Source organism: Nannobrachium achirus (assembly GCF_963921795.1).
Source record: "Nannobrachium achirus genome assembly, chromosome: 22".
Classification (NCBI taxonomy): domain Eukaryota; kingdom Metazoa; phylum Chordata; class Actinopteri; order Myctophiformes; family Myctophidae; genus Nannobrachium; species Nannobrachium achirus.
Window position 1 is genome coordinate 1,788,999 of NC_137829.1, and position 26,296 is coordinate 1,815,294.

Here is a 26,296-nt window from a genome sequence, read left to right on the forward strand (position 1 = left end):
AATTTTTTAAATGTTAAATACAAAACAAACGGTTTCCACCCGACAACGATGAACTATAACTCATGTAATTGGCCCACTGGCTTGTCACTTGTCATGATCTGAAATGGCAAATCTTTGAGTAGCAGCAGCGCTATAGAGAGAGATCTCTCTCTAAAGCGCGCAATGAGGGCCTCTCCAACTATTTTTCCCGGGCTGAATGAGGGGCCCAGCACGTCCCTGTACCTGAGTAAAGAATGTTAGTGCTTTTTTTCCCCCACCACTGTTCCTGGCACAATATCTTCTCAGACAGTTAGTTGTCCACGGCCAAATACGTCTATCAATTTGGAGCGCACCGACCCCAATTTCCTCCTTGAAGACAAATACAATCATCTCAGCATGTGGCAAAATGAGCTGCGTTTTCAAAATTACATTTTTGCCACGGACAAAACGCACATACAAAATGAATGGGTATTACCAAAACCCATAAAGAGCTAGCCCTGAATGACCATAACAGGTGTGTAACTTTGAGAGTGTACAAATGGAACCAAATGGACCCTTACTGGTCAATTTGGTTCCATTTGTACGCTCTCAGAGTTATGGTGGTCTTGCAAATAAAACATTTGCAAACGACCAGTACTAGTTGGACTCCTAATAATTATGCCAGTGTCGTAGTGAATCAGTGTCAAACATATTCTGAAGAAACCTTGGAGACTTGACATTCAGTAAGTGGGTCTTATGATCAAAATAAGACATTATTATACAATGGTGTGTACAAAAGAAAATAGAAAATGTCCCAAGGACAAGACCAAGTCTTTGCCAGACGGATTGTTGACCCCTGACAGAAACACATACCGGTATCATGATAATTGAAAGAAGACTAAACCATAGTGATTGAAAACAAAGTATTCGCGGAAATGTTTACTACGGTAATAAAACCAGGTGCAAAAGCCTCTCACTTGAATGGAGTGTTAATTTTTCTCCAACCAGCACGAGGGGAAACATCGCCACCCTCTCTATAGACCAGGGGTTTTCAAAGTGGGTGACGGCCGGGGCACCCTGGGGTGCCGGGGCACCCTGGGGTGCCGCCAGATAAATTGATAATATTTGGAATTTATTTGGACACTTGAAAAAATATTTAGTATCATTTTAAAGTACAAAGTTATTTTCAGTCAGTTCTAACCAAAATGGCTGTTATCTCAACGTTTTCCTCGCAACATAATCACTCAAATATCGTCACTGTCGGGCAGAAACCTCGTATCTCCAAGTTTCAAATGTGTACGTCTTTTGCCTGCTTCATCATACAAGACCGTCGTACAAAACTATTGAAAACAGCCGATCTACTGTCTTCCTCCTAATTGGCTTCATTGCCCAAAAAACAGATCCTTGCCTCCATGGTCGCAAGCTTGTTTATTGAATGTAGAGTGAAAACTGGAAAGTACAGTAACTCGTATAAAGCCCTGGGGGACTCCAGTCGACCACGTATATAGGGTTTAAGAAGTGGTTAAGTTTATCATGCGGGAGTAAGCACTACTATTAGTCACATTAAATGAGGTTTCCTTTTTTACTTCTTTTTTCTATTTTTTTTTTAATGTTTTCCACTCTTTTGTTGTCTCCACTTAACTCCCTAAACATCTGGAGTGTCTTTCCATTAATGAGACATGGAGACTCTAATGGCGGTCAGTGGACTAGAACATCGTAGGGCTCAGCAGATGTTTTCATTTGTGGGAACTGTTAAACCAGTACCTTAGTTGGAGAGCAAATTGATTTTTCAGGCGTGCATGCTGTGCGTGCGCGTGTGTGTGTGTGTGTGTGTGTGTGTGTGTGTGTGTGTGTGTGTGTGTGTGTGTGTGTGTGTGTGTGTGTGTGTGTGTGTGTGTGTGTGTGTGTGTGTGTGTGTGTGTGTGTGTGTGTGTGTGTGTGTGTGTGTGTGTGCGCGTGTGTGTGTGTGTGCGTGTGTGCAGGGCCACGGTTGTAGGTGGCAGGTGGTGGAAAAAGAAATCACATTTATTTTTTACTTAAGTAAAAGTACCAAAAAGTAAAACTACTCATTATGCAGAATGTCCCATTTCACAAGTTATAAAATGTATTAAAATATTTAGAAAATAGCAGATCTACAATCTCTCAACTGTGAGCTTTGTAGATCTGCATTTTCAAATAGCCAAAGTTTAAATAGGGCTCAAGTGGTTAATGTATGTTTTGTAACAAGGCTGTATACCATGTAAGGTATACATATTGACGAAGACAGCTTGAAATGAGGTATTGGTGTATGTGTCAAATTAATTAGCAGACACACTATGCATGCATGCATGTACCGGTAGCACATGCAAAAAAAGCAGTCCATCTGTAATCAGGTGTGGTTACAATAAAACCATTGTTGGAAAATGGAAATAAGGATTTTTTTTTATTCTACTGTATGTGTACTGTGCATGCATGGATATGCTATTCATTATCTGGGTTAGGCAGGCAGTGAACCTTGCAGAAACACATTAAAAACGTTATAATGCAATTGTTTTTACTAATATCGTGAGTAATATTCAACAACGTTATCGAATATCAAAGGTTTTCCTAATATCGCCCAGCCTTATTTTGTAATAATAATCCAAATCTACAAAGTAACTAGTAGCCTAACTCACGTTTTCAAATAATTGTAGTGGAGTAAAGAGTAGAATATTTTCCGGAAATTGGAAATATTCTAGTAAAGCAGAAGTATATAGCTCAAAATTGTTCTTATACAGTAGCTTACTTGAGTAGTTACTTTACAGGTTGTTGTCAGGTTGCGTGTGTGCGTGCGTGCGTGCGTGCGTGCGTGCGTGCGTGCGTGCGTGCGGTGCGTGCGTGCGTGCGTGCGTGCGTGCGTGTGTGTGCGTGCGTGCGTGCGTTCGTGAGTGCGCTAGCTCGCGGGGCACGATTGTAGGTGGGTGTTTAAGTGGAGGGACTAGCTGTAATGATGGTTGTAGTGTTATCAGCATGCATGCACGCTGTTAGCATTACAGTGTGTGTGAGTGTTCTATGAAGTGTGAGACCCTGCTAGAACGTGGTGGTTGCCATCTTGCCACCTCTAGCAGTCTCTGCTGTTGTAAATTGATTTCCTGGGGAGCTGTTCTTCTCCGTGTGCTATTTTTAACACCGGCGGAAAACGTTCAGGTTCTGTATTTAAGCAAAAGTAGCAATACCACGATATACAAAATAGGCCTAAGGCCTATACTCTGTTACACGTACAACTGTATGAAACATTTGAGTAAAATAAAAACTAAATAAAAAGCATGATTTTTGCTATAAAAAAAAATTGTTAAACATTTGTTTAACGTTTTTCGATAAAAAAAACTAAATTGTTAAACATTTGGTTAACGTTTTTAGATTTAAAAAAAAAAAGTTAAACATTTGGTTAAAGTTTTTCGATAACAGCCCATCTAGGGTCTCACAACGTGTCACATTGCTTCTAGATGTGTTCTTTTCAATTAGCTAAAGTCTAACATACAGTAGGGCTTAAGTGGTTAATGTGTGGTTTGTAGTAATGATATAAATCAGCAGAACAACTAGTACTGTAACTGAAACTGTCAAATTATTGTAGTGGGGGTAAAATAGTACAATATATAATATATACAATAATAGTACAAGGCCCAGTTAGGGCCGGCCCCTCATTTTCAGGCCCGTTGAGAACTCTGCACCACCCGAGTGCCTTTTTCTTTTCTCACCCCATGTCTTTTCTTTCTTTCTTTCTTTCTTTCTTTCTTTCTTTCTTTCTTTCTTTCTTTCTTTCTTTCTTTCTTTCTTTCTTTCTGCAACGCAGAACCTTTTGAATAATCCCAGCTTTAACCCATTCAGAACGGGTACACATTTTGTGTATCATTATTTTATGATTTAACTATTGAAAAATAGCAGATATACAAGCTCACAGCGCTGCGAGCTTGTAGATCTGCTATTTTTGAAAAATCGTGAAAATTCGAATTTTGACCCGATTCTATAAGTGTCTTTTGAATCCTTCTAAGATTTTTGGAAAAAACCTATGTTTCTATGTCAGCAATCTGGCCAGCCATCGTCAAAGAAAAGGTCCTTTTCACTTAACTGGAGCTCAGTTAGTCTGTTCTTGAGAGACTACTATGTCAGTGGTGCTCAAACCTTTTCATGTGAAGGACCCGCAAAATGATATGTATTTGGCCACGGACCCCCATTTCAAAATATCTAGTTCCAGGGACCACCCAGAAGTAAAATTTGAGTTACAAACGTTCGCTTTGAAAATACATATATTCAAAGATTTGCACACATTTTCACGACTTTTTCAAAAATAGCTGATCTACAAGCTCGCAGCGCGGCACTCGGTGCCGCGATGTGAGCTTGTATATCTGCTATTTTTCACTGGTTAAAGCATTCAATAATTCTAGGCCTAAATGGGTTAATGGCTGTATAGAGATGATTAACGCTAGGCTACAGCAGAGCGGCGAGACGCTCCAGTGAGTTATCGCTCCATAAACTGTAAGGAGGCAGCGCCGCTAGTTGGAACACAGACACTGGAAGAGTTGGCGGAGCAAAAGAAATGCTGTAACTCACTCAGTGTCTCGTCTTCTGTTGAGGCACACAGCTATATTTTCGTCCATGCCTTACCCCTTATCCCTAAACTGCTTTGCCTTTTTGGTTTTGCTGTTTTGAAAAACATTTTAAACTACATCAAGTAGCCCATCTACATCGACACGGCGTGAGCTTGTAGATCAGCTATTTTAGCTATTTGAGAGAGAGAGAGAGAGAGAGAGAGAGAGAGAGAGAGAGAGAGAGAGAGAGAGAGAGAGAGAGAGAGAGAGAGAGGCGAGACACTCCAGTGAGTTTTTGGTCCATAAAATGCAAGATCATCTAGTTCTTTGGTCAAGAGATTTGGTGTACACAGAAAAAAGTGGTCAATGTTGTAAATGCAGGGATTTTCTTTAAGTGTTAAACAGCTCTATGTTCTGATAGTACTCGTTGCTGTATAGTGTTTGTTCAGTAACAGGAGTCTCCGTGCCCTATTTTCGTCCATGCCTTTTTTTTTACTATTTTGAAAAAACATTTTAAAATACATCAAATAGCTGATCTACATCGACACGTTGTGAGCGTGTAGATCAGCTATTTGAACTATTTAAAAATGTTTTTCAAAATAGTAAAAAAAAAAAAAAAGGCAAAGAAGTTTAGGGTTTAGCATGGACGAAAATAGGGCCCCCATGTCTTTCTCCTGCTTACGATAGAGAACTCAGACAGGACACAGATTAAACGAGTGAAATCGAAAGTGATGACATAAAAAAATGAGCAGACACAGCAGTAAGACTCCCTAATCGGGAGATAAGCGACCGCCAGGTCGCAGCAGGATTTGAGAGCAAAATGTGTAGGAGCAGTGTCCAAAAATTGTTTGAAAAAATCGGCCTGATGGTGGCACTATATGGGACAGATCCATGGTGATGAGATGAGTGTAGACATACTGTGTACCGATTTGCTTGATTTTAGGTCAAAATTTGTAGGAGAAGTGTCCAAAAATGTGTTTTGTTAGAATCGGCCTCATGGTGGTGCTAGAAGAGGGTCATATGAGAATTGATGGAGGTTGTGGTTTGGCAGGCAAGGAGTGTGTGTGTGCAAAATTTGGCATGGATCGGGGCAACGGTTGCGGAGATATGAGCAGGGCAAAAGTGTGACGTGTGACAGACTGACTGACAGACTGACGGACAGCTGGTCGAGGTTTTGATAGTAACTGCGACCTGACGGTTGCAATAAACTGGAACACTGTCAAATTGAAGCTGACAAATGGGTACTCCCTCCTGATTGGCTGAATTCTTTTTAAATGTATTAAAGATCTGGAGAGACGTAGAGATTCCTGTTACCGAACGGGCAACACTTTATATTAAGGTCGCCTTTATAACTTACCCTGCCTGTAAGGACTATAAAGGGATGTAAGACACTGTGGTTATTGCACAGAGCTAAACAAAAAAAGAGCCACCTACCCCTCTTTGGGATTTGCTGTTAGATGTTAAAAGAATAAACAATAAACCTTTACTTACATCTTGTCACATACAGTAGTATATCGTCGTTGTCGGGTGGAAACCTGGTATCTCCCAAGTTTCAAATGTGTACGTTCTGTCGCAAAGTAAAGCCCTGCTTCATCGTACAAGGCCGTCGCACAAAAGTAGTGAAAACAGCAGATCTACAAGCACACAACGCCTCGCGCCGCGAGGCGTTGTGTGCTTGTAGATCGGCTGTTTTCACTAGTTTAAATCGTTTTTAAAATGGAAAATGCAAAACGAACGGTTTTGGACATACAAGGTTTTCACCCGACAACGACGATATCTTACTCTCACTGGCAATGCATTCAGGTATTTTCTATTTTCATCTCGCGGTGCCTTCGCCTCTGGAGTGCACGCTGTGTTTTGAACTCGGTGTCAGACCTGCTCAGGGAAACCCTGAGGAAAAATAACCGTGATTACATGTAGAAAAATATGATTGCGGAGAGGAGGGCACGCCATTAATAATTCATGCTCTTTGAAGGCATTTTCATCTGCATGTTTTTTTTTTTTTGTGTTTGTTTTTTTCTTGCTCCTTAAAGATGAAAAGACCTGTGGACCGCACGAATTCCGCTGTGAAAACAACAACTGCATCCCGGACCACTGGAGGTGCGACAGTCAGAACGACTGTGGAGACGACTCAGACGAGCAGAACTGCAGTGAGTACAACTCAGACGAGCAGAACTGCAGTGAGTACAGTAGGGTTTCCTAACGTGGGTGCCGTGATGGCAGTCCAGGGGGTTTTGATTGATTGAAGAGTGTATTAGCAGTTTGCAATAGAAAAGAGTACAGTTTCATGACAGCACAAATCACTGGCACAAAGTCAACTAAAAGGAGATCCTAGTAAGCTTTACGGCTTATTTGCACATGAACCACTTTATGTGTATCTCATATAACAGTGACGCGTAATACTTTGATGATATTTGGAATTCATCAATATCACTTCGGTTTAACCACTTGGATGCTTTGTAAAACAGACCTGATTTGCACTGTACTTGATATTTTTCCATCTACATCAAATCTCTTTTTGGTGAACCCTTCCCCCAGAATAGGGATGCTGCGGTTCAAGTGGTTAAACGTCAAAGTATAAAAGTTATGTTCAATCTTTTCTAATGGAAACGGATATTTCTCCATGACATATTGTATCTCAGGAGGAAAGATGCATATTTACGTAGCGTGATATAAGATTCTAAAAATTAACAGAATTTAGAATTTTGTTCATGCTTGCTCGCTATGCAAAATCAGGGAACTTTAAGCAAACCCCCCTATAGGGATAAATAGTAGTACAATAGCGTTCGTGACATATTAGCTTGAATCAGCAGACATAAAAATCACAAGTATTTGAGCCTATGCCAGACTCTGATCAAAAGGTGGAGGCTGGGGTGGAGGAGGCAGCTAAGCAGCAGCAGATCCCAAGCTTCGGATGAAAGACGAGCAGAGCTATAGTGAATGCAAACCATATTTAAAGGAGCCCCCCTACTGAGCGAGAGTTCTGATTGGATTATGGCAATGCGATGTAATGATCAGCAAATCTGTGAATGAGAAATAGGAACAACAGCGACGACATTGCAACCATCCTCGTGCCTCGTTCCTGAGGCTGAAAACCTCGCCACCGCCAAGCGGTCCTGCTCAAGTCTTCCCCCTTCATTCCAGCCTCCAGTCTGTTGATGTGCTGGTAATGAGCGCTGCACCGTTAGGCCCCTGGAGCTGGTCGATATCATCTGTAATTTCCCAAGCTCACCTTTTCTGATGCGATAAAACATTCAGCAACACACTCCTCAAGAGTAAAACAATTTATTTACCCAGGAAATGTCACTGTTAACCCGAGCAAAAGAGTGTATTTTCATACACAACGTTCCTGTTTAGTGCTCGCACGTGTTTTTTGTACTGTACTGTTCACCGCTGTCGCACACCGAAAATAGCAGATCGACAAGCTCACAGTGCGACGATCTCGATTGCATGACGCCGGGTGCAACCGAGCATAAATCAGCACGTGTGGTGTGTGTGTGTGTGTGTGTGTGTGTGTGTGTGTGTGTGTGTGTACTGTATATCCGCTGAGCGTGCATCATTTGTGTGATTTATTAGCCGGCGTATTCCCCATACCTATTAATGTCACTTAAAATGCAAATAAAGGCCAGTCAAGTGTTGGGACGTGGAAGAATTAAGCAGGTGGGGCCCGCGCGGCGCTGGGGCAGACAAGCTGCGCGGTGGAGGACCAGGAGAGGGCTGCAAATCAGAGCGGTGCTGCAGGGTGCCTGCTGGGAGCCTGGCTGGTGTGGCGGCACACCGCTCATAAACACACAGCCCCAGCTAGCTAACCGTCCATGATAACAAGAGTTAGAGGAGGAGGCCCGAACCGTCCATGATAACAAGAGTTAGAGGAGGAGGCCCGTGGCAGCTAGCTAACCGTCCATGATAACAAGAGTTAGAGGAGGAGGCCCGTGGCAGGCTCTGGAACTGACGCTGCAGCTGTTTAAAGACGTCCTAATGCTGTCCTGAGGGACAGCCGGGCTCGCTCTATAAACGGGTGCAATGGCGGTTGCCACTTCTCGCCTGGCCTTGGGGACTCAGCTGTCCCCCCCGTCCCCGTCCCCGTCCCCTATGTTGTGAGAAAGAATGGCTATGTGTGGAGGTATTTACATCACGAGCAGCATAACGCTGGCAGCTATTACTGGAATACCGATACAGAGAAATCAACTGGTAATTAGCGGGAACAACGTTTTCGGTGCCAAGGAATTAGTACGCCGTTCTGAACACGGCCATGCTCTTGTTGTCGGCCAATGACCGTGTCATGGGCTTTGTTTTTTGTTTAGTCTTTTTTTTTTTTACACCTGTCAAGTGTGTCAAAAAAGAGTGTTTGTGTGCGTGTGTTTGAGCGTGTGCTCGTGCACAGACTATTTGTTTTTATTTCTGCCAGTTAATAGGAAATACCTGCAGACTGGTTGTTGGTGGGCTTCAACAACTTGGGATGCCCAAAAAGGAGGCAAAAAGGCTGGCAAAGTATTGTGCTGTGTCCGCTATAATTGTCAGCTGCCACATATGGCAGAGACGCTGTTGGGTGTTACTACCCATAGAGTAGTGAGTGACATGCTTTGCATTGTATCATGAAGACACATGACATGATTTTGTGAATGTAACTAACCTCACTGCACCGGTAATATTTGTGTCCTTTGTATGGACATTAATACATGGTTAAAATGTGTGCTCCAGAGCCAGTCACCTGTAACCTCAAGGAGTGTGTCTTTCTCTTCCTCCAGAGCCAGTCACCTGTAACCTCAAGGAGTGTGTCTTTCTCTTCCTCCAGAACCAGTCACCTGTAACCTCAAGGAGTTCGCGTGCGCCAACGGAGACTGCATTTCCTCCCGCTTCCGATGCGACGGCGACTACGACTGCGTGGACAACTCGGACGAGGTCAGAGGTCACCGCAGTGACATGTTTACCATGGACTTGCGTCCGTTCTCATTGTTATTAGTGTGGTTGCGCTGCAGGGGCAACCACACTATAGTACTAGTGCCGTGTGTGAAAAGTCTTGACCCGATTCTATTAATGTCTTCTAAATCCTTCTTCTAAATCAGTGGTTCTCTTCATGTCAAGGACCCCCAAAATTACATGTATTTGGCTATCAAAATATTTGACGCAAATATTCGCTTAAAAAATTACATATTCAAAGATTTCCACATATTTTCACGATTTTTCAAAAATAGCAGATCTACAAGCTCGAGCTTGTACAGTATATCTGCTATTTTTCAATAGCTAAAGTATAAAATAATGCTTAAAGTGGTTCCATTAAGTAAAACAATGCGAGTAGTTTTTCCTTCAGCGCTCAGCAGCAATGCTACAGCCGCGGCTCCTGTTCACTACCTCAGTCACATTATTATAAGCCACATATGCAAGATTTTATCTTTTTTTTTGCATCTTTGCAGTTTAAATGCATTTGTATTTATTCTGTGTCGCACCAACGTATTCATTATGTGTATTCAATATCACACCCATCTGTTAGTCAATTTGTATGTGCAGAATATATCAGAGAGTTATGTATATTCATTCAGTCAGGTTTATTTTATGTGATGGCGTTGGCTCTGGGAAAATGGCTATCCCCCTCCGGCAGAACAAAAGAATGTTCGTTGCATATACAAATATTGTACCGCTGAATATTTGAATGCATGAAGCATTGCAAATTGGCTTTGCAATTTTCTAACTCGCACACTCGCGCCTCAACCACTATAGTAGAAAGGGAAAAAAAAGACATTTTGTCAGTCTACATTAGAAAATAAATTAACTTGAATATTCCATAGTACAGTTTTCTTTTTTTTTTTCCTTTTGCAGTGTTGAGCAATTCATGAAGAAAAAAGAGAAGCACCTAATCAGTAGAAATGATTCACTGTACAATGCATAATTCAAGGACACAGTACTCGTTATTACAATTCATTATGCCGGCTAATTTATTGCTCTGTTAAACATTTGCACACCCGATTTTTATATATAATTCCCGTCCATGCGTGACAATGCAACCCTCATTAACCCTTTGTTATGAGCTCTCCCCAGTGCCAGCTTTCTGGGTCAGTGCAGTCAAATGTCTTTCATGGGCAGCCAAGCTGCCATTCAATAATGGTTAACCCATTTAGAACGGGTACACATTTTGTGTATCATTATTTTATGCTTTAACTATTGAAAAATAGCAGATATACAAGCTCACAGCGCGGCGAGCTTGTAGATCTGCTATTTTTGAAAAATCGTGAAAATTAGAATTTTGACCCATTTCTATAAGTGTCTTTTGAATCCTTCTAAGATTTTTTGAAAAACCTATGTTTCTATGTCAGCAATCTGGCCAGCCATCGTCAAAGAAAATGTCCTTTTCACTTAAATGGAGCTCAGTTAGTCTGTTCTTGAGAGACTACTATGTCAGTGGTTCTCAAACCTTTTCATGTGAAGGACCCCCAAAATGATATTTATTTGGCCACGGACCCCCATCTCAAAATATTTAGTTCCAGGGACCACCCAGAAGCAAAATTTGAGTTGCACACGTTCGCTTTGAAAATACATAATATGAAGATTTGCACACATTTTCACGACTTTTTCAAAAATAGCAGATCTACAAGCTCGCAGCGCGGCACTCGGTGCCGTGCTGTGAGCTTGTATATCTGCTATTTTTCACTGGTTAAAGCATTCAATCATTTCTAGGCCCTAAATGGGTTAATATCCACAATGGGTGATTCCCGGTGGCACGTCCACCGTGTCCATCATGGATCACCTCCCCAACTCTCCTCCCTTTCAAGTGTCCTGGGCAGTGGGGGAGAGAATCCACTTATCGTCCCTGTCAAGGCAGAAACCTCTTATCTCCTCATTTTACACTTTTTGTGTTATTTTGTTTTTGGAATGCCCTACTTTTCTTCTCTTTTTCTTGTCTTTTTTTACAATATTTGTGACTGAGCATGACACTGGGGCAGTCATTTCGGAAGCCACTACTTTAGACCACAGCTGAAATTACTTTTTTTTCCCTTTTTTTTCTAAAATGTGATAAAGCCACAAAAGCATGTCATAAATATCAGGCTACATTTCACTTAAACGCCAGAGCTTAACTCTGCATACATGTAAATAAGACTTTTTTTAATTAATGTGAGAGATCGGGACATAATTCTGTTGGTCCTCCCAAATTTAGAACTTGAATATCTCAAAAGTAGTATTTCAGCATGGCATCATTCTATAAGCCATATCTTCCAAACTGTTGGGTCAATCTCCACAACCAATATATAATTTTGTAGCTATGATTCCCAACTTTCAAATGAAATGAAAAATGAAAATGAAAAAAAAAAAAAAAAAAAATCAATGACTAGCCGTCAGCCGCGCTGGGACACATTTATTTTGCCCTTTTGGGCTTTATTCATAGATTACAGTAGACCAGGGGTTCCCAGACTTTTCAGGCCGAGACCCAAAAGAGAGAATAGACGTTTGCCTGGGACCCACACAAGGGAAAATAGCAGATCTAAAGCGGAACAACGCCACATTTTTTGCAGCGTTGCGAGCTTGCCCTAAACCTAACCTTAAAGGCCCCGCTGACACGCCCTGAAATTATAATAGTATGATACAGTAGGTCACGTGGTCCCTCTGAAAACGGTCTGAAATAGTCTGAAACTCATGTCACAGTGTAATCTGCCCCTCGCCCCCCAACAACAGCTGACCAGTACAGTAAATAGTCTAAGTGCAGCAATTAATTTGATTGGCTTATAATTGCGCATTCTCACAATGACATAAACATATTAACTAATATTTTATGATTACTTTTTAAAGTGACAGTAGTACCACTTTAGATGACAGTCCTACTTTAACTAACCCTTAGTCAAAATAATGACACGTAGAAATAGTGAGAATTTCCCCTTGATCACAGTGGCACACAAAAGTATCTAAAGTATAGCAGATCCACAAGTTTCCACCCGACAGAGATGGTTTTCTGTGCCTCAACGTGCCAGTAGCCTGTATCAGTAGCCTCTATCAGTAGCCTGTATCACTTTTAGCCAATTAGATTATTATTTGTTTGCTCCTGAAGTCTATGCCGGTGTGGGGGTCATGTGAGCTATCTATTGTGACACAGATGTGTGTACGGCAACAATAGAATAGCAATGCATTTACATTTTAAATGTTCACTTTTAAACGTGACGCGAGTCATTTCTCTGTTTTTAAAATACATTAGCGGACAATCTTTTGTTGTTGTTGTTTGTTAGCTGGAATGTGTTACATGCGTTTGCTTATGTATTTTTAAGAGCAGGCTTTGATGTTCCTTGAAAAAAAGAAAGAAAAAAAAAGAAGAAGCATTAGTTTGCCTGAAGAGGAATGTTTTTGGTCAAAACATGTTGCTTGCTTGTCCTGAAAAAACACTTCAGCACAAATGTTTATCCCTTTCTTTTAATTAGTTAACCATGGCTGTTGTTGTCAGCAGTAAAACAATTAATTGTCAATTAATTATGCATATTAATATTAAAATTGGGTTGGGACACTACAAGCATGGATCAATATCTCTGGGTTATTCTTAAAAAAAAGTGTATGCACCCCTGGGCTACAATAACTAGTAGTAACTGTTTGAAAGGGTTCAGTTTGGGTAGCCTCAATCCAGCTGAGAAAACCAATCACAACAAGTGTGACTGGACTGCTGAGTGCTGAGTGACCCATTTAGTTTGATGTGCAGCAAATAACAAATTAAAGACGGACGTGTTTCCAATAAGTGAAGTGGTCACACATAATGTTGAACCTACTACAATGTATTTGATCGTTAAGTACATGAAGTCATCTTTTATATATATATATATATATATATATATGTATGTATGTATTCATATAAATTCATATTAATTTAAAGTGACAAATACTTGGTGAACAGTAACTAAGCATATTTACTTCAATATACATTATTTAACTCACTCACTACCAATGACGAGTTATGACAAGCTATTTAAAAAAAAGCCTTCTGACCCAGTGATGAGATAGGCTATGACAGATTTATTTTGTATTTCATTTAATCCAACATAATTATGCTGGTGTTTATCTGCTCAAAAAGTAGCGATTCTTGTTTTGACCGGAAACCGGTTCATTTGATTTCTGTATCTGTCTGCCTGTGTCCCTTTCATGTCCAAATACTGTAGTTCTGTGTTTACCCATTTGGTAAAAAAGGGGAGAAGGGAGGGAGGGGGTACTGAATATCTTGAGAGATTATCCGTATGTTGTCCAGGCCATCTATGATATCAGTACTATGACATCATATGACATTACTCCATATGGAGATTTGCGGATTATTAGGCAGTTTAAGCAGCCTGTCTCTACAACCACAACGCCAGGCGGGACTACGACTTGATTGATTGATTGATTGAAGACTTTATTAGAAGTTTGCATAGGAAAAGGTACAGTTTCATGACGGTACAGTTCACTGGTACAAGGTCTACTAAAAGGAGATCCATGAAAAGACTAAGCTTATTTCCACTGGAAACCATTGAAGTATCTCATATAACATATATCATAATCGCCGTAGTGGTCAAAATCATTAAGCAAACAGCCGTCGGAGACAGGGTCCTACCCTTTTCACTGAACTCTTTGGTTCCCCCGGGTGACGCGTCTATGCAGCAGACATGTAAAGGGAGCTTCTGGCGTTGTAGGGATGGCTGCAACGCGGCAGGTTTATTTATCGAGCACTGATCATTTCCAGTTACCGTTGTCGTCTGCCGTAGCCGTTCAAAGCTTAAAGTCGCTATTTTCACGACAACCGCAGATCCCACTGACCCACTCGGCGTGTTGAAGTCGATTGGCTGGGTGGTTCTCAAGATATTTGGAGGACACACACAGATTTTGCGCATTTTGTGGAAGGATTAATTTATTTGTTGTTGTTTGTTTTAGTTGTTTTTTTTCTGGCCAATGAGAAACACAACTGCATTCATAAACTTGACAATGGCGGCCATGGCAGTCAGTGAATGAAAGAAGAGCTCTAGTGAGAGAGTAAGAGGGAGAGAGGCATCTCACAATGCAAACGTAAAATATGCACGTTGTGCCACAAACAAAGCTTTGTTAACCCATTTAGGCGTAGAATTATTGAATGCTTTAACCAGTGAAAAATAGCAGATATACAAGCTCACAGCGTGGCACCGAGTGCCGCGCTGCGAGCTTGTAGATCTGCTATTTTTGAAAAAGTCGTGAAAATGTGTGCAAATCTCTGAATATATGTTTTTTCAAAGCGAACATTTGTAACTAAAATTTTGCCTCTGGGTGGTCCCTGGAACTAGATATTTTGAGATGGGGGTCCGTGGCCAAATACATATCATTTTGGGGGTCCTTCACATGAAAAGGTTTGAGCACCACTGACATAGTAGTCTCTCAAGAACAGACTAACTGAACTCCAGTTAAGTGAAAAGGACATTTTCTTTGACGATGGCTGGCCAGATTGCTGACATAGAAACGTAGGTTTTTCAAAAAACCTTAGAAGGATTCAAAAGATACTTATAGAATCGGGTCAAAATTCTAATTTTCACAATTTTTCAAAAATAGTTAAAGCATAAAATAATGATACACAATAAGGTGTACTCGTTCTGAATGGGTTTAATTTCAGGCGGGTTGAAGAAGCTTTGTGTGCTGTGGCTGGTGTTTGCACTTGCGGTGCAAAGCTGTGTGGAGATTATAGTGGCGGGGGCGGTTTAGTCTGAGAAAAACTATCTATCCATGCAAAAAGGAATTAGTCACGGTAATTGTTAGATGTATTAAATCTATCTACCTCCAGTCGACTGATAATAAAAGTGAAAAAGCTTGCCGGTAGTAGCTATGGTTTTCTTTGGCTGCTGTACAAGTCGGTTGGGTGACGCTGGAATATGTTTTAATAAAGTGAAACAAACGTTTGTTATCCTAATTCCCCCATTGTTACCAGCCTTTGTGAATTGCGTTTTGTGTAGAAGCATTCATTATTTAAATGAGCGCCATGCAGATGCAGAATAACTTTCATCCAATTGCAGCCATACAATATGAAAATAACATTCAACGGATTGGTTAACAATCTCACCCCAAAACACATAAATAGGGGGAAAAAAGAAATTAAGAAAGTGACATCAGTCAGTCCATTTTGACACATCTATATGATCTGCATAACAGCACTACACCTCTGTCAGCATTCTTCCACAAAGTGGGGTCTTTGCGGGGGTCCAGGGGGGTCCCCAGGGTTCCAAGGGGGTCCCCACTCAAATGATTAATAGTCAGGAACCAAATGGACCCTGAGATAGAAATGCCATGGGGTCTAATGCATATCAATTAGGTTCCTTGAAATTTAAATGGTTGAGAATCACTGCTAGAGCTGTAAAAGTCTTTTGGGGGTCCTTGGCTAGGGGTGCAACCGTTAATCGATTATGAAAATAACCGTTATTTGCAGCCCTATCCTTGGCATATCTTTTCAAATGGGGGTCTGCGTACAGTATGTGTCAATTTGGGGGTCCTTGACAATGAAAGAAATTGAGAACCAATGCTCCACAGGTTATCCTAAATCAGGGATGATCAATATAACATGTTATTTCTGGTCAAATTTTCCAAACTTTTTGGAGGAGCCACCTGATGAGATTCTGATCTTTAAACACGTTATTGTCTACTTGCAGCTTTGCCATTAATTGCTTAATATTTCAAGGTTGCAGTTGTCGCTTGCCTGGTTTACATTTTGTCTAGTCATTGAAATGCCACCTAACTGACCTGAATAATTGTGTTAATGTCAGCAGAACAAAACGCTATGTCTCTGTCTCATAAAAGTTGTCGCTGTCTGACCGCTGTTGTTGAGACTATTTTTTAGTCATAGTAAACTGTTATTGATTACCCATCTCTCTTGGAAATCAAATCTCAATTGAAAAACATTGCCTTCTTGAAAATCCGAACAAACAACGGTGTACTTTGGAAACCTGTAAAGCAATCATGTCAAGTATTGCACCCAGCATGGTCCCATTATTATTTGTATTATTTACATCTACACCAAATCTCTTATAAATAGGCAATCTCTCTCTCTCTCTCTCTGTCACTCTCTCTCTCTCTTTTCATGGTACTGAAGACTTATGCTATTGTTCATTATTGATAGTTTTCTTTCTTTCTTTCTTTCTTTCTTTCTTTCTTTCTTTCTTTCTTTCTTTCTTTCTTTCTTCAACGTCCAAAGCAAAACAATAAAAAGCCTTGTGTCTTAAAAGTAGTTCCACTTGACAGAACATTAATGTTTATTTCATTCGATTTCTTCATGTTTTTGCCCTTCCATGTGTACAGAAGGACTGTGAGGCCCGCTGTGCGGAGGACCAGTTCCGCTGTCACAACAACCTGTGCATCTCGCTGAAGTGGCTGTGCGACGGTCAAGAGGACTGCAAGACGGGAGAGGACGAGAGGAGTTGCCAGGGAACAGGTGCGCACCCAAGGCCTTTCAACAGCTTCAAAAGAAACCGCATGCTTTGGAAGTGAATCATTCATGAACTTGGAAATGTTGGAACCTATCAAAAGTTTGCAAGTTTTCAGCTCCTGAAGCCTTGTGTGCTACTCTTTTTCCTTTAGACATTTTCCTTCTTTTATTTTCTCTCTCCTGTCTTAAATAGTAGAACAAGAGTTTAAAGGAACCCGTTTGACAGTCTGTGGGTAAACGAGTGTAGTAACTGTAAAAAAAAAAAGAAGAAAAAAAAGAATAATAATAGGGCTTCAGTTTTTGGAACTCAAAACCTGCGCCCTGTGGCGGGGTGAGGTCTTTATAGAAAACACTCTCATCCGATGCCAAGCCAACCTTGTGGAGGCGTGAGACTCGTTACGGTAGTACAAGTACCTACCGTTGTTCTCCACCGATCTGCTCCAGATCCAGTGGGGATGATTGGGCACACAACTGTAGCGTTTGAGGCGACCACTAAGCACTTCACTCAGCAGCAGGTAGCACACAGCACGCTCTCTCTCTCTATGGCTCGCACCGCATTATATTCCGACGCCCACGATCGCGGCCCCATTGTCGCGTATGTCAGCTTGAAATAACCTTGATGGTGGGGTTACAATTTTCGATCCACTTTTCAGTAAGAAGTTGAACGTAATGGACTTAACCTGGGGTGATTTTCAGCAGTTATGGCTGATGGTCACTCTGTGGATGTGAGCTTTTTTTTTTATTTTTATTTTTTATCAAGGAACCCCAGAAAGAAAGAGTTACAAATGTTTACTTTAAAATAAATATGTATTCAAAAATGTGCACACATTTACAAGATTAAAAAATAAATGCAAAAATGCAGATCTACAAGCTCATAAAGCTACTATCTTTAAAATAGCCAAAGTATAAATTAATGGTTAAAGTGGTTCAAGGTCTAAACAGGTCGATATATTAACCTGGAATCAGACCAATCCGCCAGTGCAAAATCTTTTTACCCTTGGCGGATTTGGGTCTGGCCCCACTCAATTAATTTGTGAATCCATTTCCGCACCCCGAAGAGTTGGGTGACAAATCAGGGCCCAGTATTGGTCTGGTCTATTGTGTCCAGAGCCATATTTTTAACCCGAAAAAAAAAAAACCTTCCATGTAGAAGTACCAGACTCATATCCACGCAGTGATATAATCTGGCTATGCAAGGCTATCGGTATATTACTTTATAGTTACAGTTACTGTTTAGTTACACTTACAGTATAATTACAGTTACAGATGTGAAATGAAAGACTCTTGCACACCTACAAAAGCGACAGGTGCATCGAGGAGAGACCAAACAATGTTTTTTTTCTTATACAGTTACAGATGTGCCATTTAAAAACCTCAAACGTTCTGGCATTAGCAAGACAGTAGATTTCCAGTGGTTAAATTGGCAGAACATTGAGCTTGTAGATCAGCTATTTTTATGACCCTGTCTGACTTCAAAGTTTAAATCTACCTATGAAGGAAGATTCTGCTTTTCAATGGGAATGGATTGGCTTCTTGCAAAAAATACACTCCATTCTCCATAGAAATTAGAACAGAGAAAGAAATCTGTGGAAAATAGATCTTGAAACGGCACATCCGTATGGCTAACGGTCACTCTGTGGATGTGAGTTATCTCAAACGCCACATGAACCCCAGCAGGCCCTAACAAGAGGGTTTTGAAGTGGGTTAAAATGCCACCTTGATCTGTTGTGATGATGTGTCTTGTTCCTCAGTGCTCCCGTCCTGCTCCCTCAACGAGTACGTGTGTGCCAGCGGCGGGTGTGTGTCCGCCAGCCTGCGCTGTGACGGCCACGACAACTGTCTGGACGGCTCGGATGAGGTCAGTATGCAACGCCACCTCAACATCGTGTTCTGCCGCTCTCATAGTCCTCGTCATTTTGATATTTCCTGTACCTCGTGGTATGAGAGACTGATGACATTTTTTAAAAGAATATAGATTCAAAGACTTTCAAAAATGTTCACAGTTTTTCCAAATATAGCAGATCTACAAGCTCATAGCGTGGCACTCTGTACCGCGCTATGAGCTTGTAGATCTGCTATTTTTTAATAGCCAAAGTATTAAAAAGAATAATGGTTAAAGTGGTTACGTGACACCGATACGTTCCCGGTATGCGTCGGTCTTAATGGGTTAAAGCAAGGGTCTTTAACGGGGGGTCCGGGACCCCTAGGGGGTCCTCAGAGTCACTACAGCGGGTCCTCCAAATCTTTGTGTGATAGAAACCTCTTTTCTGCTTTTTTGTATTAACCATTTGAACCATATCATCCATATTCGTATAACTTTAGCCAAAGATAGCAGATCTACAAGCTCACAATGCCTCGCAGCGTGAGGCGTTGTGAGCTTGTAGATCAGCTATTTTCAGCAAAGAGGTTTTGTATAGGGGAAAAAGAGCGTGAAGAGAGTGAAAGATGAACTTTATTAAGTATTGACGGTTCAAGTGGTTAAATATCTGAAAACACAAATTGACATGAATACCAAATATACTGATGATTGTGCTGTCAAACGATGAAATTATATGGAATTTACGAAAAGGTTGTGGGGGTCCCTGCTTCATCTCTCTCTGAACTAAGGGGTCCTTGGCCTGAAAACGTTGAAGACTCCTGGGTTAAACTCTGAGTACAGTTGAGGGGCAAAGCCCTCGTTCACAATGTAGCCGAGGTTACAATAATAGAACAACAGAACAAAACCCACCACAGATTAGACACGGACTGTGAATCAGAAGTAAAATTACAGATTAAAAGTGCTTAAACAGTACGTGAATACAGCTTAATTAAAACAGGTTGCAATCTCGAGTAAAAAGGGATTAAGGAGCCATGGCCAAGCCTTACCGAACCACTTAAAGATAATTGCATCCTTATTGCGGAGAAGGCTTTCACGGAAAATAGCGGATCGACAATTTCGACGCAGCGACGCCTCGCGAAATCGATCGCGAAAGCTTTCCCCCTAATAATGGAAAACAGAAAATTCCCTAGTGTCGAGCCCTGAGAGACTCCGTTTACGTGGTTAACCTACTAACTGTGGGCCGTGTGGTCCAAGTCTACCCCCCGAGGCTGACTGTGTTGTAGCTGAGACCTTTTTATTTGTTTATTTAGACAATGCATATTAATGGACATGCAATGTAAATTTACCGGATTTAGCAAAGATGCACATTTTTATCCGCAGTCGCCCACACGAAAACATAAAAGGCAAACAATGGAGTGCCTTAGAAACAAAGCATAAAAACATACAAATAAACAAAAGTACAAAGGTGTAAAGTGCGTCTATGTAGTTTAGCAGTGTTTTTCATTGGGCAATACAGATTTGTTAAGTAACTTGTGCATAAAGTGCAGTATTGCTTTCAAGTAATACAGGATTCAAGTAATTCAGGATTCGCTGTCAAAGTGCACTAGACTATTAGACTATACACAGTCACAGGTTTAGTTGTCGAGTAACCATTTTTTTAGATTGTACTTAGGGTGGAAATGAAGGAACATCTCTTGTTGTCAAAGGTAAGTCATTCCAGATTGAACAGCCCTGAACTGAGAGGATGTTTTTTGTATGAATTCCCTCAGGGGAGGCGGGCACAGACCATGTAGGGTCTTGTATATCGTCGTTGTCGGGTGGAAACCTTGTATGTCCAAAACCTTTCGTTTTGCATTTATCGTTTTAAAAATGATTTAAACTAGTGAAAACAGCTGATCTACAAGCACACGTACGCCTTGCACCACAATCTGCTATTTTTCAATAGCTAAAGTAGGAAATAATTCCAGGTCTTAATGGGTTAAAAACCTTAAATTGAGCAAACCCAGGGCTGATCTTGTGTTGTCGCTGAGGCTGGTTGTTTGTCTGTGGTTCCCACGGCAACAGGTTGGCTGCGTCAAGGAGTGCAAGGAGGAGGAGTTCCTGTGTCTGAACCGCGCCCACTGCATCCCCCGGCGCTGGCGCTGTGACGACGTCTTCGACTGCGTGGACCACAGCGACGAGGACCACTGTAGCCACGGTACGACTGTCACACACACACACACACACTCCTGTAACTATGGTAACCACGGTAGGACGTGGGGATTTGATTTATCGTGAAAACGTCCTCCGTCATGCACTGGGATCAATTCACCTTTTATTTGCATATCCGGTATCACTTAAACCCTCTAGGGAATATGCACAATGCACATAGGCCATTTTGTTCTACTTCTGGGTGTCTTTCGACTTCCTTCACAGGTGTTACTGGTGATACTAATTAAGGCTCTGTTTGATTTATTGTACAGTGGTTCTTTAATTTTAAGGACCCCCATAACTCTGTACAAATGGAATCAACAAATGGAATCAAATGGACCCAAATGGACCCTTGCAGGTCCATTTGCTTCCATTTGTACACTCTCAGTGTTACACACCTGTATGGGGAGTTGGGGACATTTGGAACCCACTCAAGGACACTTTGAGACCCACTGGTGTAGCAGAGTGTTTCCAGTGAGCCAACATGCACAATAGCTGCCCTGACTCTGTTTGACCAGAATGGAACAGACCCTTCATTAGTATCATCGGTAACACCTGTGAAGAAAGTCGAAAGACACCCGGAAGTAGAACAAAATGACGTATATGCATACCTTAAAACTGACCTGTAAATAATGTACTTGATACAGTCTTTTTATTCCACTCTCTACCAAATATCTTTGCCAAAAAATAGCCGATCTACAAGCTCACAACGCACTTGTAGATCTGTTTTTTTTTTTTTTGTAAATATTCCGCCACAGGATAATAACGTATGTTGGGGATATTTTGATTATCGCTATAATATAGTAAATCGCAATTTCTTTTGTCACAATAATAGTGACATGAAATTGTCATATCGTCCCATCCCTAAGTCTGACACCGGCACACACACACACACACACACACACACACACACACACACACACACACACACACACACACACACACACACACACACACACACACACACACACACACACACACCTGTAACCATGGTAACCAGGGTAGGACTGTCTGAGTCTGACGCTGTCTCACACACCTGTAACACCTGTAACAATATAACATGAAAACAAGATTAAAGTACAGTACAGTATGTGTGTGGATTAAAGCATGCAGGGAAGCATAATTATGCTCATTGTTTTAATGTTCATTGTTCATCCTTTGCCATCGGAGCGTAAACTCGGTTCACTTCACATTCATATTACTGTTTGTGATTGTTCTTTTCCATAATGATTTGCATGCTGTACAGGTTTTCAAAGATTAAAAAAAAGTACAAAACAATATTTCTACCGCTTTTTCTAGTCACATGATCAAATACTGGATTCTGATTGGTTTAAAACAGTGGTAAATGAGGCAACTCCAGTGAGTTGCTCACAGTCCCCGGATTGCATTGGGCTCGTGGCACAACCCTGAAACAGTGGTAAATCAGCCAACAACCCACTTTAACTCCCTCTCATGGTAAATGGCTTACTTATTCGCAATGAAAGAGCAACAACAGAACATGCAAACAACATGCAACTGGTTGGTAATGAAGCTGGAAAGATTGATTGTTTGTTTGTTTGTTTGATTGATTGATTGATTGATTGATTGATTGATTGATTGATTGATTGATTGATTGATTGATTGATTGATTGATCGACCGATCGAGGCAGCATGCCTGGCAAGAGTAAGTACAACATTTGTCTCCATTTAGAACACATGGTATACAGTACAGTAGATACAGGGGGAAAAGTTAAGAGTAGAGCGACAAGAATAACGATAGAGATAACAAAAAGAAAAAGATGCAAAAAATGAAGGAACTGACTTCAAAACTCTGTATCAACGATACACAGCAGGTACATTATAGTATATATCTGCACTGTTCTATATCAGCGAGGATAAAAATAGAGAGCGAGGTGTTTACACATGACATTGGGTGACCCCAGACTGTTATGGGGGAATGTCTGTGAGTCAGAGTTTTCTCTGTGGATGATGAGACTTTAAAACAAACACCCTTCATCATCAATGCACTTTTATGTGAGCATTTTACATTTTGAGGCCAACACTTTTGTACTTTTAGAACATTTTGAATTCCAGACTTTTACTTAAAGGGGTACTGTCACTTTAAAAAGTCAACTTAAAATATTAGTTTGTATGATGTCATTGTGGGAATGTGCAATTATAAGCCAATCAATTTAATTGACTGTACTTACTGTACCGGTCAGCTGTTGTTGGGGAGCGAGGGGCAGATTACACTGTGACATGAGTTTCAGACTATTTCAGACCGTTTTCAGAGGGACCACGTGACCTACTGTATCATACTATTATAATTTCGGGGCGTGTCAGCAGGCTTTAACCCATTCAGAACGGGTACACATTATTGTGTATCATTATGTTATGCTTTAACTATTGAAAAATAGCAGATATACAAGCTCACAGCACGGCACTGAGTGCCGCGCTGCGAACTTGTAGATCTGCTATTTTTGAAAAATCGTGAAAATTAGAATTTTGACCCGATTCTATAAGTGTCTTTTGAATCCTTCTAAGGTTTTTTGAAAAACCCTATGTTTCTATAATGTCAGCGATCTGGCTAGCCATCGTCAAAGAAAAGGTCCTTTTCACTTAACTGGAGCTCAGTTAGTCTGTTCTTGAGAGACTACTATGTCAGTGGTTCTCAAACCTTTTCATGTGAAGGACCACCAAAATGATATTTATTTGGCCAAGGAGTCGGACCCGCACTCAAAATATTTAGTTCCAGGGAACACACAGAAGCAAAATTTGAGTTACAAACGTTCGCTTTGAAAATACATATATATTCAAAGATTTGCACACATTTTCACGACTTTTTTCAAAAATAGAAGAATGCACTGAAAATGGAATCACAACCGGTCATCTTCTGTTCCATTCCAGGTGCTTTGTTCTGCCGAGCCGACGAGTTCATCTGCAACAACACCCTGTGCAAGCTGCATGCCTGGGTGTGCGACGGCAAGGATGACTGTGGAGACAACTCTGACGAAGACACAGACATGTGCGGTAAGGTTTAGAAAAAGCACTCTTTTCTTAAAAATTCTCATTACTTTTCCATTTCCTTTGCGGCTACATCATTGTCGAGGTGTCGAATTGTACCTCCACCCCCTCCCCATTCCCAAAAATAGATGGGTTCTTTTCACGGAAGACTTTTTACTTGTAAAAAAGAGTTTTGCGTATTGGTGTTGGTTGTCGTGGAGGAAACGTCGTATGTCCCCTCAAAAATATATATATTGTTTTACTTTTCAGGAAATTGAAAAAGAGAACCCTGTGTTTGCAAGTTTTATTAGAAAACATCACTGCATAACAGTATGAATTATGATCTTAGAGGACAAGAGGCCCGCTCTATTAAAAAGAACAAGAACAAAAAAACAAATCATCAAAACCCAACAATAAGGCGATAGGGCCCTATCCAGGCGATAGGGCCTTTCTGTGTGGAGTTTGCATGTTCTCCCCGTGTCTCCTAGGGTTGATACCCTCACAAAAACATGCACGTAATCCTGGTCTCAATAATGCCTCCCCCTGGCCAGCCGGGGCGCCTGATGGAGGGGAAAGGAACTGGTTGGAATAACGTGTTCCTTCCACGCGCTACGTCCAAACCAGGGAAATCTCCACTGTCAGGTGAAAAGAAGCAACTTGGACTCCTCATGATAGAAGGAAGCATGAGGTCAGTCCGTTGTCTCCCCAGGTTGGCAGAGGGAGAGCAGAGCCCAGGATTACATAGGCAATTGGCACTGGGTGGAAAAAATGGGTTACAAAATTGTGGGATAAAAATTATAGAGTTAAAAAAAAAAACAACAATAAAAAGTTTTCTATCACTTCTGGTAAAGCTTGTGTGCTCTTGGGAGGAAAGACATCTGGAGCCTTAGCATGTGACTAACAGGTTGTGTGAGTGTCCTCCCATTCTTTAGGTTGTAGCGACTCATTCTTTTATACATTTCAGCTCAGAATAACCACACCAACTTAGATTTACCGTACCATTTATTGCAATGATATTGCATTTAGTTTGGCGGTGAAGCTCTGCTGTGATCATACAGATTATCTGCTCGAACATGAGACATAGGGCTCTATTTTGATTGTCTTACGTACCAGCTCTTATGCCTTAACTTAAAGGCCTGTCCATACTGTCTCCGACCACCAAACCTTTTGTTGGAGAGTTACGACTTTCCGACATGCAGCTTTCCGAACTCCAATTCGGGTTAATGCTTTTCAGAAGATGCGAGTGACATCAAGTTGTAGTTGGACCGGACCGTTCCGACAAAAGGTTCAGTGGTCGGAGACAGTATGGACAGGCCTTTAACTCATCTACTGCCATTTAAATATGCCTTAGCTTCTTTGGGATCTCCCCGCCATAAGTCTCCATAGACTTCCATGTAATTTATAGTGCACAGAGAGGACAGGGAGGTGGAGGGATTGTTTAACCCTTACAGCTGCACAACCAGTAGTAACAGCTAAACACCTAGAATGAACATAGAACAGGGAGCTGCTTAAATAGACTGCTTGAGATGCATTGTGGGTAAGAGGGTGTAAGAGAATTAATTAGCTTGTAGCCAATGAGAATGAACATGAAGTGACAGACTGCTCTGTGGGAGTGTGAATTAATTAAATTGTTAACGAATGAAGAGGGGGGTCCAGGGAGATAGCAACAACCACATTCTGCCTCTCCATATATAAAAGAACTTCTGCAGGCTAAATTTTATTGGTTAAACATTATTCAAAAAAAACACAGACAGACTTCAACACTTTCAACCTGGCGTCCCTGTGTTTGCCTTACTTTTGCGTGAAAGCGTTATATGACAAAGAATAATAGTATAGTGCATTCATTTTGGGGAAAGAAACATAATGAAGACGAAATGTCATTGCAGTTGGGTAGACACCTCATTACGGTATGACCAAAACTGTTACTTTTCAGAATGAAAGAAATAGCCCAAAATAGCCAATCTAATGTGTCACATTTTGAGCAACTGTTGAGTGACATTGTATGACAAAGTAGGACATTTATGGGCGAAAAAACAAAGCAAACATAAAAAAAAAGTTAAAATACGGCGATACGAGGTTTCTGTCCGACAACAACATTGTGCAGATTCAAGGTTTCATGTCCGAACTGAAGTGACAATATGTAGCAGTGTTGTCAACAACTTGTATCTTTTTATTTGTATTTGTTTTGTTTTTGTATCCGCCAGCCAAGCTTCCCTGCCCGCCCACACGGCCGTTCCGCTGCAGGAACGAACACGTGTGTCTAAGAATGGACCAGGTGTGCAACAAGGTGGACGACTGTGGCGACAACTCTGACGAGGAGGAGTGTGGTGAGAACAACCTGCGCACAGCAGCACAACGTTACACCCACTTTTACTGTAGCCAGTGGTGAAAGTACCTAAAGCCCCTTTTCCGAGGTGGAACCAG

General features: G+C 41.2%; 1 protein-coding gene across 1 annotated transcript in view; it reads left to right on the forward strand.

The window, feature by feature from the left end:
- LOC308308144 (low-density lipoprotein receptor-related protein 1B-like) overlaps positions 1–26,296 on the forward strand; it is a gene marked incomplete at both ends in the record, with an annotated part of 592,679 nt that overhangs the window by 496,159 nt on the left and 70,224 nt on the right. The window contains 7 exon segments of the mRNA XM_080753509.1: positions 6,539–6,655; positions 9,301–9,407; positions 16,755–16,887; positions 18,633–18,739; positions 20,765–20,897; positions 23,777–23,899; positions 26,077–26,199. Coding sequence (XP_080609635.1) covers positions 6,539–6,655; positions 9,301–9,407; positions 16,755–16,887; positions 18,633–18,739; positions 20,765–20,897; positions 23,777–23,899; positions 26,077–26,199 — 843 coding nt within the window.